Below are 16029 nucleotides of genomic sequence, written 5' to 3' on the forward strand. Positions count from 1 at the left end.
GCTGCAGAATGTAATAAAAAGGTGAATTGAGCAGTACTACTGTTGGCTGTTCAGAAATAAAAATAATATGTTTCACCATAAGGTTTAATATCAAATATTTATATTTTGTTATTATGTGATGTATATTTATTAGTGCTAAAAATTTCACTTTATCACCGGGTTGCTATCAAGTTTGCAAGATCGCAAACGTAGGTGTGCGTGGATGACCGTGAAAGGCTCAAGCGTTCGTATGTTAACACGCTTGTCACATTTGCCAGCGCGTATGTGACTTCGCGTGTATAAATTCGATTTTATAACCGTGTGGCTATTTGTTCTTAAATGATCGTGCGGGCTTTGACAATGATACTTAATTTCCAGTGAGTGGTTCAGAACTTAGAAGAGAAAGTTCCTCCGTATCACAAGATTCCCCGGTCATGTCGCCATGAAACATGTTGTCTAGTGGATACGAGCGAACATGGAATAAGTGGGTAATAAAGGTCACCAGGTTAAGAAATAAATTTGATCAAAATGTAGTTTAACTAAAGAGAAAGTAGTCTTATCCAAGGTACTCTGGCGAAAGAATGTCTCCTGTCGAATGATCCGGTTGAAGCAAAAAAAAAACTAGTGAAAAAGATGCCGATTTGTACGGGTTAAAATTTATCTCGTTCAAAATCGGGTTCGACCCCAAGCTTCGAGTATTGGCACTCAACGTGGAAACATGGACTTTCAACGTGAACGTTCTTCCGAGAATAACCTGGGTTTTTGGAAAATATCGCGCCTACGCTCATATCACAATTACCCATCTGCAACAAGTCGAAAGATGCTTTTCACCGAGGCGCATGGAAAAATCGCTTTGTGAAGCGTTCGTGCGCACGTCACAAGCAAGCTTTATTCACTTGTGATGCATTCTGCTAGCTTGGAAGATGATGCATAGCAACCTGTCGCTGTGTACACACGCGAGCCAAAGCTATAACAACCAACGAAGAAACACATCAGTTGCTTCTTTATTCTATCCTTCCCCAAAGCGGATGGCTTCGCTCGCGAAGCTCTTCTCGAGCGGTTCGCGGTTTCCATAGGATTTTCGTTACAGAATTTTATTAAATTTTCATATTCGCACAATATATTTGACACTTAGAAAAGCATTTACCGTTTTAAGATTAGCTGATAATCAATGTTTTTCGAAATTTTCTAACAAATGAACGGCAAAGAACTTCACTAGATCAATATTCTTGTAATGTATCACAAAACTACCCATAACACGATCTATCTGTAAAAAATGCAGTGAAAAAAGTGTTTTAAGTGTGCATTAAGAAACCTTCGTTAGCTTCGCGAAGCTATGTTACAAATCTTCACGAGTGAAGATTGCCTGGTAGAAAGCAAACCGGAAGCCCTCAATCCCCCAGCACATTTGCGCCTTTTGCAGCCAGCGTCGTCAGTCATCTCGACCCTGTGTCTGAGAACGGTATGGCGGTGTTCTGACTTGCTCTTACTGACAAGTACTCTTTATTCGTTAAGACTGATGCTTCTTGATCGTCCTTTGAAATACAGTGCTAATAACAGTGCACCGGTATCTGCTCGGAGAACATCAGCACCGATCCAGTTCCGCAGCTCATACGACCTTCTCAACTGTTTCGACGATGGATAGCTGTCGAGATGCACAACACTTAGCATAATGGAAGCCCCTAATCCATTGCCTGCTGGATTCTCTTGGTAAGCTTCTGAAGAGGGTCAATCTCAGAAGCAGTTCGGATTCCGGAAAGGGATCTCGACAGTGGACGCCATCCACACAGTCATCGCGAGTGCGCAGAAAGCATTGATGCGAGAAAAAAGGAGTAATCGCTACTGCGCCGTGGTGAAGATCGACGTAAAGAACGCGATCAACAGCGCCAGCTGGGTGGTGGTCGCCATAGCGCTGCACAGCATGCGTGTTCCGGACTATCTGTGACTAATGGCTGCTCGGGCTGTCACGAGCATGTATAGAACTATATCGTCGAAAGCGGAATGCGTCATTGCCGGGATGAACCCCATTTGCATCACTCTGGCTGATATGATATGAAAGGAGACTGGTCAGAGCGGACTCGCTTGCTAAGGCACAACACGTAGGTACTGTTCTTATTGCGATAAAGAATAAATTAACTGGGACTGAACAATGGAGCCTGGATGTGAATGTTCGGAACAGGTTGTAGTACGCGTTTTACTGCCGGTGGTTTTGTAATGACGATCTTAAGTGCTACATTTTTGAAACTGCAACATCGGAACAAGATACCATTAAGGAATCTTTGGTCGCTGCTGGTTTGCTCCTCTTTTAGCCTTCGTCAACGATATGAACGTGTTCGAGCCACTTCTCCGATATTTACACTTAAGGTAGACCATCAAAACAAATCCTTTGTTTTAAGATTTGACACGTGTTCTGACGACGGCGACGTTTTTGATTCAACTAATGACAACCTCAGCTTTGACTTTATTCAACGCTATCTCGATGACGTTTCAACGGTCATTGGTGCAATCTATTGGCTTAACACGTTGGAAACTATTTAGATCAGCCAGTTGCGGCATTCTACGAGGCCAGACATGGGTTTCTTCGCCTCAACCTTTCTAAAGAACGTATCAGTACTACTACTACTGATTTAGTAGAAAAGCAGTTTCCGTGGTGGAACGCCGAACTTGGTCACCTGAGCGATACTAACGCCACAGGACCGACGAGAGACGTTGAATTGAACTGCAATACTAAGTCCAATTCAGCCTGCGAAATAATCCCTTGACATTGTGGAAGTTTATAAACAAAAAGAAAACGTCCCGGGTGTATTCCAGAAAATGTCTTACTTAGAGACAAAAGTTCACCGTCAGCAGCCGAGTCGGTAGATCTTTTTACAGATCACTTCCGAGATTTATTTACCAGCCCTCCTGTCTAGTTGAAACATTACCAACCTATAATATCAGCCTTTCCCGTCGTAACGTAAACGATGCCTATCTTTTGAGAGAATTGTCTAGTGTTGGCCCGTTAAAAGAACCAAGTTTGCCTTCTGTGTTCAAAAAACATTGTGCCCGAACGCATTCTGTGTCAGTAAGTTTTCTCAAGTGTATGGAAAGAAGCTGCTATAATCCATAAAGCTGGAGACACAATATCGAAAACTACAGAGGGACCTCGCTATTATGTACGGTGCATCTTCCCTTCCAACATAATCGACGAACGTTAGCACGGATTTGTAAAAGAAAAACCGCTCGGCCATCTTGAACTTGACGACGCACACAAGTTTGTTAGTTCCAGCTGTTGAGAAGCGGCAGCAAGTTGACACAATATATTTTGATATCGCTAAAGTATGCGACAAGTGCTGCACAACATTTCTGTTATGAAACTGCAGCGACCAGTATTTCCTCCATGGGTAACCAGATGGATACAATCTTACCTTTCTGAACAACTAACTCTTTTAGATTTGGCACCACATGCTCAAGCGTGTATAAAACACGAATCGGCGTCCCTCATGGAAATTACCTAGGGCCATTGATCTTTCTTTTATTCATCATCGATCTCTGTACCCGCATCAAGTCTGGAAAACTACTCTAAGCTGATGATCTGAAACTCTTTCGTTCAATTGCCTAAAAACTCCACTCAACTGTGCTCCAAAATGATATAACCAACATTAAGAAGTGGTGTTTGCTGAATGGCATGCAGATCCCCGTCGGTGATCGTCGAAAATTCTAAAGCATTACGAATATGCTCTTCCAGACTGTGTCATAATCATGCTATGGGCGGACCTTCGTGTCCCTTCGGTGCGGCAAATAAGAAGAAGCCGTGAACGTTACACAGCTAAATCTTAATCATTGTGCAGCAGCCCAACAGCTGCTGTGGCAGTCGGTCTCGGAGTCGAGAACAGATGTCGCCCTCCTATCAGACCCGTACAACATCCCTACCGGCAACGGCAATTGGGTGTCGGACGGGTCTGGAATGGTGGCAATCTGTACAACGGGATGGTTCCCGGTTCAAGAGGTAACACACTCCTCCGCCGAGGGTGTTGCGATTGCCAAGATCAATGGTGTGTTCTATTGTAGCTGCTACGCTCCGCCAAAGTGGCCCATGGAACAGTTCAACCAGATGATCGACAGGCTCTCGTCAGATCTAGTGGGTCGGAAACCGGTAGTTATAGCGGGAGACTTTAACGCTTGGGCAGTAGAGTGGGGCAGCCGCTGTACAAATAGCAGGGGCCAAGCGCTACTGGAGGCGCTTGCGAAACTCGACGCCGTGTTAGCCAATAATGGCTCCGCTAGCACATTCCGTAGAAACGGGGTGGACGCATGGATTGACGTAACATTTGCCAGCCCGAGTCTGGTTTCCAGGCATGGAATGGAGGGTAGACGAGGGCTACACCCATAGCGATCATTTAGCAATCCGCTTTAGGATCAACTATGGTGTGCAGCATCCGAGGGCGGGAGATCTCTGTCCGGTACGCGGGTGGAAGTCCAATCACTTTGACAGCGAAGCTTTCACCGCGGCCCTAGGACTGGAGGCCAACACCGACAGTCTAAGCGGGGATACGCTGTTATCCGTTCTATCACGCGCGTGCGACGCCACTATGTCGAGAAAAACCCTGCCAAGAAACGGCAGATGCCCGGTATACTGGCGGAGTGCCGAGATTGCAGCTCTACGATCAGCCTGCCTCAGAGCTAGACGAAGGATGCAAAGAGCCAGCACCGAGGATGCAAGAGAGAAGCGTTTTGAGCTGCGAAATTGGCCCTTAACAAGGCCATTGAAAGCAGCAAGAGAGCGTGTTTTGACAACCTGTGTGAGAGTGCTAACGCGAATCCGTGGGGTGACGCCTACAGAATCGTGATGGCCAAGACAACAGGGGGCTCTTCACCCCCAGAACGGTCTCCGGACTCTTCCCGTCTCGATCCTCAAGCCCCTGGCCACCTGCACCACGAAACAGTGCGGACGCGGCCGAAATGGTGGCTCCGGTAACGAATGAAGAACTACTCGCATTGGCTAATTCCCTTGCAATGAACAAAGCTCCAGGGCCGGATGGAGTTCCAAACAGCGCTCTCAAGGCATGAACATGTTCAGGCTAGCTATGCAGAGATGCTTTTACGAGCGCCGCTTCCCCGATAGATGGAAAAAGCAGAAATTGCTGTTGTTGTCGAAGTCCGGGAAGCCGCCAGGCGACCCATCGGCGTACAGACCAATCTGTCTGATCGACACGACTGGCAAATTGCTTGAGAGGATCATCCTCAACAGGCTAACCCCGTACTCAGAAGGCACGGACGGCCTGTCAATCAACCAGTTTGGCTACGCATGCATCCAAAGCTCCCTTATCCATTCTACTATTTAAGCTAACGTGCTAAATAGTGATAGCAGACACTGCTCTAACTAATGAGCTTAAATGGGTAGGATGAATAGAGACGCTAAGATGAATTAGGGCACATTTACCATACTACGCACTGGTCCGGTGCATTTTGAAGTACGATGTGGATGTATGGGCGGAACGCCGTCCAACGTAATCGATTGAAGCGCGTTTAAAAAAGCTTTGTGCGATTTGTTCTATGAAAAATTCCATGGATCGACTCCATCCTTCTATCACCATATAATAATAGATGAATGCTGCTAAATTTACCAACGCTCGACTCGTGTTTTCTTACAAAGAATATTCATTCTCGATTTGTTGCCAAACACTGTCCTGATATTCTTTTAAGGACTTATTTGTTCGTTCCACTTGTCGTCTTCTTCTGTGGACCCCTAGGCACCGTTAACGCACGGCCTGAATATTTCGGTAGACAGATGTTGTAGCAAATTTAACGAAACTTCTGAACTATTCGAATACAATTCTGCAGGGATACGGAAACACGTCTTCGCTGGTTCGGTGTGTAGATGATTATGATTAGGTTTTGTTATGTCAATGATACATCTCATCTCAATACATTTCATAGTCTACTAGATTACTACACATTCTACACGGTTAAATAAAACAACCTGCAGAATAAGTTCTTGTAACTTACTTTTGAGTTGTGCGTCGCTTTCGCACTTATTAGTGTTGTCAAAAACAAAAAGAGAGATTCGACTCAGTCGAGGTCTTCCGTGGAGGAAGGTACTTTTGAGTTGTTTGGGGTGAACTCAAAATTAGGTTAATTCAACTTAAATTTGAGTATAAAAAACCTATCAATGAGTTGTAATTTTTGCCGTGGTTAAATGGAAACTACCTTCAACACGGTTTACTAATTTTAAGTTCCCCCACGATACCACGAGATTGAGTCAAAGGAACTCAATTTTAGGTAGTTTTTCGTTTCCGTGTACTAAATCTAATTCTAGAAAACTTGTTGAAAAGGTCCTATGTGAAAATTTGAGCTTCTCTTTGCTTACATTCTTTTCCGCAAAAAACTTCGTCGAATTTATTTTTGCTGCTTAACTTTTTGCGTAATGTGCTACTCGAGATTATAGCCGTCAAATATGCATTGGAAAAAAATATGATTGCGCCCTAATAATCGAAAGGCAATGTAAACAAAGAGAATTATATGTTAGCGATTACTATAACACTATAACAAGTAATTTGCCCTTAATTTGTACGGTATCTACTGAAGATGAAATAAATAAATAAACTTACCTATTGTTCTCATCCGACTTGCCAAAATTTTGAAAGCGTGCTCTGCTTGGGGTGCTTTTGACTTGGCCAGGGCATAGCTAACAATTGAGATCTCGTATGGTGATGCATAGTCTTTGATTAGGCCTAGGTTCCGTTCTATGTAACGTGATGCTTTTTGCTCTGCCAGTGACACTTTCGAACCAAGTATCTGAAAAAAAATGAACAACATGAAATGGCTATGATCTTACTAAGCTGTAAATTATTCTCACCCCAGACAAATCCTTAACAGATGAAAGTGTTATCAAAACTTGTGCCGTTAGAGTAATGTTTTTCGTGCGAATAACTTCATTGCGTGGATTTTCCGATGACCGGTTAACCTTTCTATCCGGTAACCAGGTAACCTCCCAGAATGAACCGTCTTCCTTCTGATGTTTTAGCAAATAGTGGATATTCTTTTGAATAACGAGCGGATCGATGTAGATAAAATTTTCGTACTCGTAGAAAGATGCTTCCGCGAATATTCGAGCGCAGTAAGCCGTGAGCCAAACCGAAGAAGCCGACTGGTTCCAATCGGCGCGGAATAGCGAAAAGGACCCATCCGGAGTAAGGTAGCTCAGCTGTTTCTGGTAACCGATATTCATATAGTGGAATGCCTGCTTTTCCGTTTTCTTGTTACGCTGTTTGATAGCTCTCATGTATTGAATAGTATAGAAATTGGCCGCAAAACTGAACATGTTTTGTTCGGCCGAATCCACCGGCAGAGAGAGCAAGGAAGTTGCGTTGATGGGCATGGTTGGAAATATAGCTCCGACTACATCACCCACGATGGATATGTGGGCTTTATTGGAACCAAAAACATAGTAACGGTCGATTTCGTAAGGAATGATTGGAGTTTCCGTAACGTTTACATGCATGTATTGGAAGAAATAGGCGCGATTACTGAGATCAAGTAACGTAGATTGGTGACGATATTGCGGAAGGCCATCAGCCTCTACTCGGATTTTGCGGCTCAACTGGTAAGCTCCGAGCAGAGTTGATGCATGTATAGTTACTTCAATTTCACCCAGACGGGTTGGTACTATTGGAAGATACACGTTAGTGGAGTCCTGTGCCAGCAGATATATGTAGAATTGATGTTCTCCAAATGAGGTTTTCGGATTGTAAGAACGAACAATTCCATCTTCCCCTACGTGAACGAATTTGTAGTCAGGAGAGCTATGAAGGACCACAGTAGCTTCGATATCCACCGTTTGGTAGTTGAATACCGCCACGCGAATTCCAACTTGTTCCCCTTGTCGACAAACCGTTGGCATTTCAATGTTGATGAAGAATGGCTGAATCCCGACATATTCAATAGGTTTCCTTATCATACCAAATCCGCGAGTGGCACTCACTCCGAACGCAGAAACCATCCAAAGTGCCGGTATCTGCGGGACCTCCAGATTGAAGATGTACCTACCGTGTGGGCCGATGTTGATGTCTTTCCATAACCAAACATTCCCATAGTGTCGAAGGATTCTATTGAATCTGTATTTTCGGAATTCCGTTAGAGCTGTACTGTTACCTGAATCACAGCCGGATTCGTCAGTACCATCTTCGCAATCTAAATAACCATCGCATCTTTTGTCTTTTCGATAGCATCGGCCATTCAAACACTCGCTGTAATTCATGGATGTATCACATGTAAGTGGTCGCATTGGAATTACTCCATCCGTAAACACCACCAACCCAGCATACTCAAATGTTCTGTTGGCATCAATTCCAAACGTAGAACTAGGATAATACACTAATTCATCGGCATCACCCTCATGAGAAATCCACGTCTTCTTAAACGTTCCATTTGTTGGTTCGTCATACGTGGCCATCTTTGTAATAACATTCGCGTATGTCAGTTCATTACCAGCTTGCATCGAATAGAACGCTTTGTCAATACCGGACAACCCAACGTACGATCCAGCTTCGCCATAGATCGCAACTTCCACTTTTTCACCCGTTCGTGCCTTTCGATTGTTGATGAGAACCGTGAAGTTGTTTCTCGATATTCCATTAACTGGGAAGGTCAAACTGTCCGCAATTACCTTTCCGTATCTACCGATGTGCCATACTACTATAGTAGCGACAGGGGCCATTTCCGCACTAAGCGTGATGGACATCGTTCGAACACCTCCGGACAATATTTCCTGCCCTGTGATTAATACTATGCCCTTAGACATAACGATGTAGTGGAAATCCTTGATGTAAAAATTGCTTTGCACGTGGAAGATGATATATTCACCCACTTTCGCGTCTGCAGTGCTGGTCGAAACCTTGATATTGTGGTTATTGGGCGAGAAGTGGGACAGAAGAAGAAGTTCCGTGGTAGCACGATCTCCTGTCGCGCTCGTGTATATCGCAGACAGCCGCATAGATTGGATCTCATTCAGGAAATCGTTGCTCTGCTTGCTGTTTTCCAAGTTCAAATCGTTTCGTAGATCAATTTTTAGTTCCCAAACTCCAGGTTTATCAGACATCTGAAGCTCTCTAACCTCGAACGAGTTGCGACCTCCTCCGCTACGACTGTCGATTGAACCGGAAATCTCCATACGACCTGGGTATAATGGATTGATCGGAAGCGCTGATCCATCGTGGTATTCCGCAATCAGGTACAGTGTGAAGGGCATCGACGGCTTGAAAACTTGAGGAGAGTTTCCGAGAAAAGCGATTTTGATCGAAGAGTTGTAGACTCGTGCCATCGCGTAACCTTCAATGATTTCGTCATAGAATCGCTCACCGACACGTGCCGTAATTAGAACTTCCATTCCTGCAATGTTATTTGTGAACAAATGTGCAAGCTCAGCCATAGGGTATCGGAAATGATAGGTTCCGTTGAAATATCGCAGATATGGAAGACTTTCTCTGTAGGTATTTGTCCAGGAGTCCCACTGAGCATCAGTATCTACAGGCTTTTTAACCCAAAACGGCCATTCTTCATCGAAGTTATAGTGCCGCTCAACGATGTACGAATCCTGGAAGCCACTGTTCTGTTGGTACCGTTGGTCATTCGGTTGATTGTCCTGGTTCAACTGACTGGTGTATGTATTTTGTGCATTGTAAAGATTCGGATCGCTGTTTTGCAAATAGTAAGGCACATTCGGGTCCAGTTCCCTACGGTTTCCTGTATTCCAAACTCGACTTACGTGGTTGATTGCCTTAGGATTCATCCATCCAATCGGTCGAATGGTGGCCTTCAATGTCAGGTTACCCTTTACAGGTGTGCCATTTGTAAAGTTTGCCATAATTTTCCCGTAGATGTACGGATCCGTTTGGAAGAAAAATGCTGGCATCGTTACATTCACTTCAAACCGCGTTTGGTAGTACTCTTCTACTGTGAACTTTGCCTCCTCGACCTGTCCTTGAGCAATTGCCTGAATTGTCCACTCACCGAACATAGGCTGATCCGATAATTTATATTCCAAGCTAACGGAACCAAGGTTAGACTGCCGAGACAGCCATCTTCGCATAATGTGCTTATTTGGATCCAGCATGTAAACATCGATCGCATTATCGAAACCCTTCAGTTCAGTCGTTATCGGAATCGTTCGGAATCGAATCATTTCCCCCTGCATGTATACGGGTTTATCCATCTGTACGAAGATCGTCATAGATCTTTGCGAAAATGTCAATTTCGTTTCATTCACAAACACGTATCCACCAAATGTGTTCTCGTATGATCCTTCCACTCGCAGTTTGTAATCACCGATCACACTGGTTGGAGGAACTCTCATCAGCAACTGTTCCGGAGTACCGACACGTACAGACTTCTGCTCACTACTCAGTTCAACGCCATCCCGGGAAATACTGGCCCGAACCGATAAAGGATGCTGGGTTTCAAGAACTATTACTGAAACTTTGTAGATCTGACCCGGACGAACCATCCGTGAAGCCACCACGAAGTATGTCAGCTCTTTGCTCAGTGCATTGTTTGCGAAATCCTGGAAAGTATTCCGACTGACTCCCTGATTAAAGTTGCGTGGCCTTGGCGTTGAGGTAAAGCGATTTGAACTGAAATCCCGCGGGGTGCTGGATTGGAAAAGAACATCTCGGTTCCGTTCCCGACTGGGATCGAACCGATTATCGATGTTGTTTGTGTCTATGTTACCGGTTCCGTAGAAGTCTCGATTGTAGTTGGGATTCCGAGGGTCTGGAATACCCGATTGCGGACTTCCCTGAGGTTGCAAATTGCCTGAGGTAGGACTAAAACGTGGCCGGTTGAACGGATCCAGCGGATTGTATCGTGTGACATCGGTTGGGTTCGTCTGTTGAGCCCACGCTAGCAGTGAAACACGGCTGGTGTACAACAAAAGCAGCGATAGCACACCCGACCAGGTCGGAAAACGCCGGCGGGTCATGCTGCTACGGGACCTATTTTGAACGGCAATCTGGAAAGTAATGAAAAGAAATATTCGTGAGAAATTGCAGTGAATATGAATAAACTAGGCTTTGAAAATTAAAAAAAAAATGTTTCTGGTATTTGCTACATCAGTAATTTCCATCATATTACTACAAATATATTACACCACACAGTGGAACGAAATCATATAAAACCGCACATTGATAGTTTTTTGCGAACGTTGTCCTACTGGACCTGTAAAGCTAGGGTCTTGTAAGATATTCATTGTGCGGTTAAGATATGTACGAGCGTAGGGATTGCACGTATCATCGCGAAGGATCGGCCGTTTGTATGTCGCCTGTGGTATCGTGTAGGTAACTTCGCGTGTATAAAATGGATTGTATAACCGTATGTCTATTGGCATAGTCGCGTGTGTTCTTGGATGGTCGCGTTAGCTTTCACGCAAGACATTTTGGATTTTAGTGTCTAACTAGCGCCAATTTGGTGCTGGTTTGGACTTATCTAACTAGCGGTAAGTTGGTGTTAGTTACTGACGAGGAGAATCCGAAGTACTAAAAAACCACCTCATTGTTAGCCGTTTTAAAGGAAATACGCAAATAATACACCTGTGCATTGTACTGGTTCTTTTTTACGTCTCCTAGGTCTGAAGCTGATAAATCTAAAAAATATGATAAAAGCTGCACTTGTAAGCGGAAGCACACGTTCTCCAGACGGCTATGGCGACATCGGAATCAATCAGATTTAACCACGCCGGTAGAAGTTCATAAACCCAGAACTTTTTTTTATTTTAAATATATTTGACACGGCTCAATACGTTAGCACAACTGAGCCGTGGATCTTTTGTGTTTTTACAATTTGTAAAAATAGGAAGAAATTATCGTTACAGCCTGTTCGTCGGGTCTTGTTGACGCATCTTACTGCTTTGTGTTGAGATCCTCTTCCTGGGTGGTGAAATATTAGGTGCGTTTTTTCCGCATCTTGGGGGTCATTCGGTCCGTCTTTTCTCGCGTTTTCGTTTATGTCCATGTCGTCATCGATACATGCATTCACGGTCGGATGTTCTTATTTGTGTGCTTACGGGTCGCTATTGTAAATCATTCTTCATCGGTATTTGATTCCTTATTGGTGGTGTTGGTTGTTAGTTTGGAAACATTTGCTGTAATTGTTGTTACTTCCGTGTTGATAATGGCAGTTGGTTTAGTGGTACTGGGCTCGATCGTTGTTGAGCTGGTGTTTGTGCATGCCTAGTCCGCAGTCGTTGGTTTACCAACCGGTTGTGGTTTAGCATACGAAGACTGTATACCGGCTTTGGTCGTATCATGTGGAATTTCCTTAGCAGTCTCTGCGCAAGGTTTTCCGTGGTGTAGCGGCTGATCGCAATATTGGCACGTAGGAATCTGCCCTGTATACGTGACTTGTGTTCGTTGAGAATGTGTAATACCTTGAGGGCATTTGCCTGAGAAGCTCAAGTAAGAAGGAATAGGTTTTGTCGGACGCATTCTCACCACACGAACGCCGCTGCGGAGTCCTGGGAAGAAGTTCCTCCAAGTATCTTCCGTAGGAACTCGTACGTAGTGCCAGGTCATGTATCTTTATTTCAATACTGTCAACATCTATATACGTTGGGATACTGTATAAAATGTCATTACATTCGACGACGTGTTTCATGTTGTTCTGGGAAGCGAATGATTTTGCTTGACTAATGTTTTTGAACATAATCAGTACCACATGACGTAAATGGTGGAATTGCACCGCATTAACTTCTGCTACGTTAAGGTTCTTGTTCACCTTGCTCCACTTCACGAATCGATGGTCTTACCGGACATTTCGAGAAGTCAACAGCAACACAGTTTGCCCGCAATGGGATATACTCTTGGTTTGTATTGTCACTCATTGTTTGTTCACGTTTCACATACTAGGTAGAAGGAATCAATTTTTGCCTTTGCAAATATAACAAGCGGCGCGCGGGTAAATTTGATTACCTGCCCTGCTACAGCAGCGGAGCGATTGCTAGCGTCTGAACTGAGCGAGACGAGAAACCGAACTCATACGCCCAGCACTAGCCTGCACCATCAACTATTGGGAATTTTCTAATCTGTCAATGTCAATGTCAAATCTTTGAAAGATCCTTTTAATAAATTGAGCGTCATTTTTCAAACATGAAACATCAGCCATCGTCTCACTCAGACCCAACTATGCATATTTCTCTGCATATTCTAGTACCCATATATCATAGCTGTTCATTTAAACACTGAACAAACAGAGCAGAATAATAGAGTGTTCTGCAGCTTATGATTTCAGCACCACCAGAGAGAGCTTGGCCCTGTACCAACTGCTCTATCATCATGTAGGAAATGTAGTGGAATTAAATAAAAATCATAGAACAGTGTTTAATGTAGAGAATGTAATTCATGAATTTTCTAGCAAATTCATGAATAACATTTGTCCTACGGGAACTGTAGAGCTAGATTTTCAGAAGGGCTCCCCGTCAGAATCACTCACTACAATTGCACCCACTAAAACACTACTTTAGGCCAATTGTAGCAGGCCGTGATTCTGAATGTGATATTCGTTGTACAGTTCAGATATCTGCGGGCGTAAGGACTTCGCGATCGCGTGTATCATCGCGAAGGACTCGAGCGTTTGTACTTTAATGTGTTCGATCGATCGTTTGTATGTCGCGTGTGCTAACGTGTATGTAACTTCGCGTGTATAAATTCTATTTTATAACCGTGTGCCTTTCGCATATTCGTGTGTTCTTGCATGATCGCGCGCGGACCTACTTAATACTTAATTTTCGGTGTACGGTTCAGATGCTAAAAGAAAATGAGTTCTTCCATATACCTAGAGTTCTTGGTCATGTCGCCATGGAACGTGTTAGTTAAGTTGATATGCGCCTCATTTATTTTTGTTGGTCCGTCTAAAGGCATTGGACCTTGTCTACAAGGGCCGAGGATAAGGACTTCTGGACGTAACCGGTTCATGATCGCGCGAACACGGGCGTTTGTAGGTTTATTCGTGAGACCGCATTTGTGAATTCATAAGTGCTAAAACATTCACTTAGTCACCGGGGTGTTTTCCTGATTTCGAAATCGCCGGCGTATGTGCGCGTGGATAATCGCGAAGGACTCGAGCGTTTGTATGTTAACATTTTTGTCGCGTGCGCTAGCATGTATCTAACTTCGCGTGTATACATTATTTTCTATTATCGTGTGGCCATTCGCATGTTCTTGAATGACCGTGAATCTGATACTTAATTTTTAGTGAATAGTTCAGATAATAGAAGAGAGTGAGTTCTCTCCTTTCACTAGTTCCCAGTCATGTCGCCATGACTAGTGAATGTGTCATTTTAGATTGGTCCAGCTGAACCCATGAGTCTAGGCTGCTAGGATCGAGGGTAGACTTCCGGACGTGACCGATCCTTAATCGCGCGAGCGGTGGGCTAATGCTTGAGACCGCGTTTGTAAATTTACAAGTGCTAAAACGTTCATTTAATCACCCGGTGTTTTAATGTTGGTGAGATCGCGAGCGTAAGTTTGTGTTGGTGCATTGCAATTGCATGTTCGCGTTTGTGACCAGGTTTGTGTTATCGCGAAAGCCAGTTTTTTGACCTGGTGCAGCTGAATGTACAAAACATCCGCGAGGTTAAGCTCCACTTTAACTTTAACTATTTGTTCCACCTCCTGAACTCTGGGTCTAACACGAGTTCTATTAAAGTCGATCGAAATTGTGTTATCCCGTAGAACGATCACTTTCGATTCCTTTGGCAGACTCATTTAACTGCGGAGTCGGGGGCAACGATACAATACTGTTTGTGCACTGGATATAGAACAAAGTGCTGGCTTGCTTCACTGGTGCCTGTAGCGTAGCGATTGTTTGCTTCTGTTTCGTGCGAGGTCAGAAGATTCTGATTCCAGCATTGTAATCCTTTTTGCCTTTCTCATATAAAGGGCGAACCCGAAATTATTGCGACACCGAAAATGTCATGCCAATTTTCTTATAATGTTTAAAATCGAACCAAAATTTTAGGGTAGTTTTATACATATAATTACTTCAAAAATCTAAAGAAAAGTTAATCGATGGAGCCTTGAGTGTAAAATTGAACGCATTTTCGCTTGATGCCCTCCATCAAAGTCGTCCATCACTTCTTCTCGTAGAGCTTCCGTGCCCGAGTTTAGCCGTCGATTGTTGCCGCTCATCGCGGTTTAGGCAGTTCTGTACCTTGTATGTATGTAGTCCAGCTCTCTTCTTTGCTTTCTGGACGTAGCTCTGCGACATGCCGATCTTTTTAGCCAAATCACGGTTTGAGACGTTGGGATTTGCTTTAATCATCCGCTTCACCTTTCCCTTCGTCTTTTTGTTCTCCGGTCCCGGTTTTCTTTCAGCTCCTTTGCCGTGGTCCAACGTCAACCGCTCCTGGAACCGCTTCAACACTCTGGAGACGGTTGAATGGTGAATGTTCAACATTTTTCCCAACTGCCGGTGCGACAGGTCAGGAAATTCCAGGTGTTTGGAAAGAATTTGTTCTCTCGACTCGCGTTGGTTCACCTCCATTTTCGTTGAATCGAAAAACACGACTTCGAGTTTGACAGCTTGTAAACAATACACATCAATGAGAAAGTGTGCAAAATTTGGTTGATTTTTACCCAATCGTAAAAAAGTTATGCCCTGTTAAATGTGTCGCAATTTCGTGTTCGCCCTTTAAAGAAAGGCTATGCAAATCGACTTTATAACTGAGGCCCGGAGGTCCGAGTATCATATACCATTCGATTCAGTTCGTCTAGATCGGCAAATGTCTGTGTGTGTCATTTAAAATCACACAGTTTTCTCAGAGATGGCTGAACCGACTTACACAAATTTAGTTTCAACTGAAAGGTATAACGATCCCATAAGCTGCTATTGAATTTTAGTTGATATGACTTCCTGATCCAGAGTTACGGGTTGAAGAGTGCGGTCACATAGCAAATTCCCATATAAACTAGTAACACCATGGTGTCCGAATGGTGTAATACATACTAGAATGGGTGCAACATTGCTTAGTTTTATGGATCTAGATCACTAATGATCAATCATAGTAGCTTTGACCTTATT

At 43.9% G+C, this 16029-nt stretch overlaps 1 protein-coding gene across 1 annotated transcript in view; it reads right to left on the minus strand.

Annotated features, from left to right (window-relative positions):
* The window catches only part of LOC131681759 (CD109 antigen), an 86503-nt gene that overhangs the window by 9547 nt on the left and 60927 nt on the right, over window positions 1–16029 (minus strand). Inside the window, exons 2-3 of the mRNA XM_058962768.1 lie at window positions 6818–10966; window positions 6570–6756 (exon numbers count right to left, since the gene is read on the minus strand). Coding sequence (XP_058818751.1) covers window positions 6570–6756; window positions 6818–10936 — 4306 coding nt within the window. The 5' untranslated portion in view covers window positions 10937–10966. The remainder of the gene's footprint in view (window positions 1–6569; window positions 6757–6817; window positions 10967–16029) is intronic.

Source organism: Topomyia yanbarensis, chromosome 2 (genome assembly GCF_030247195.1).
Source record: "Topomyia yanbarensis strain Yona2022 chromosome 2, ASM3024719v1, whole genome shotgun sequence".
Taxonomy (NCBI): domain Eukaryota; kingdom Metazoa; phylum Arthropoda; class Insecta; order Diptera; family Culicidae; genus Topomyia; species Topomyia yanbarensis.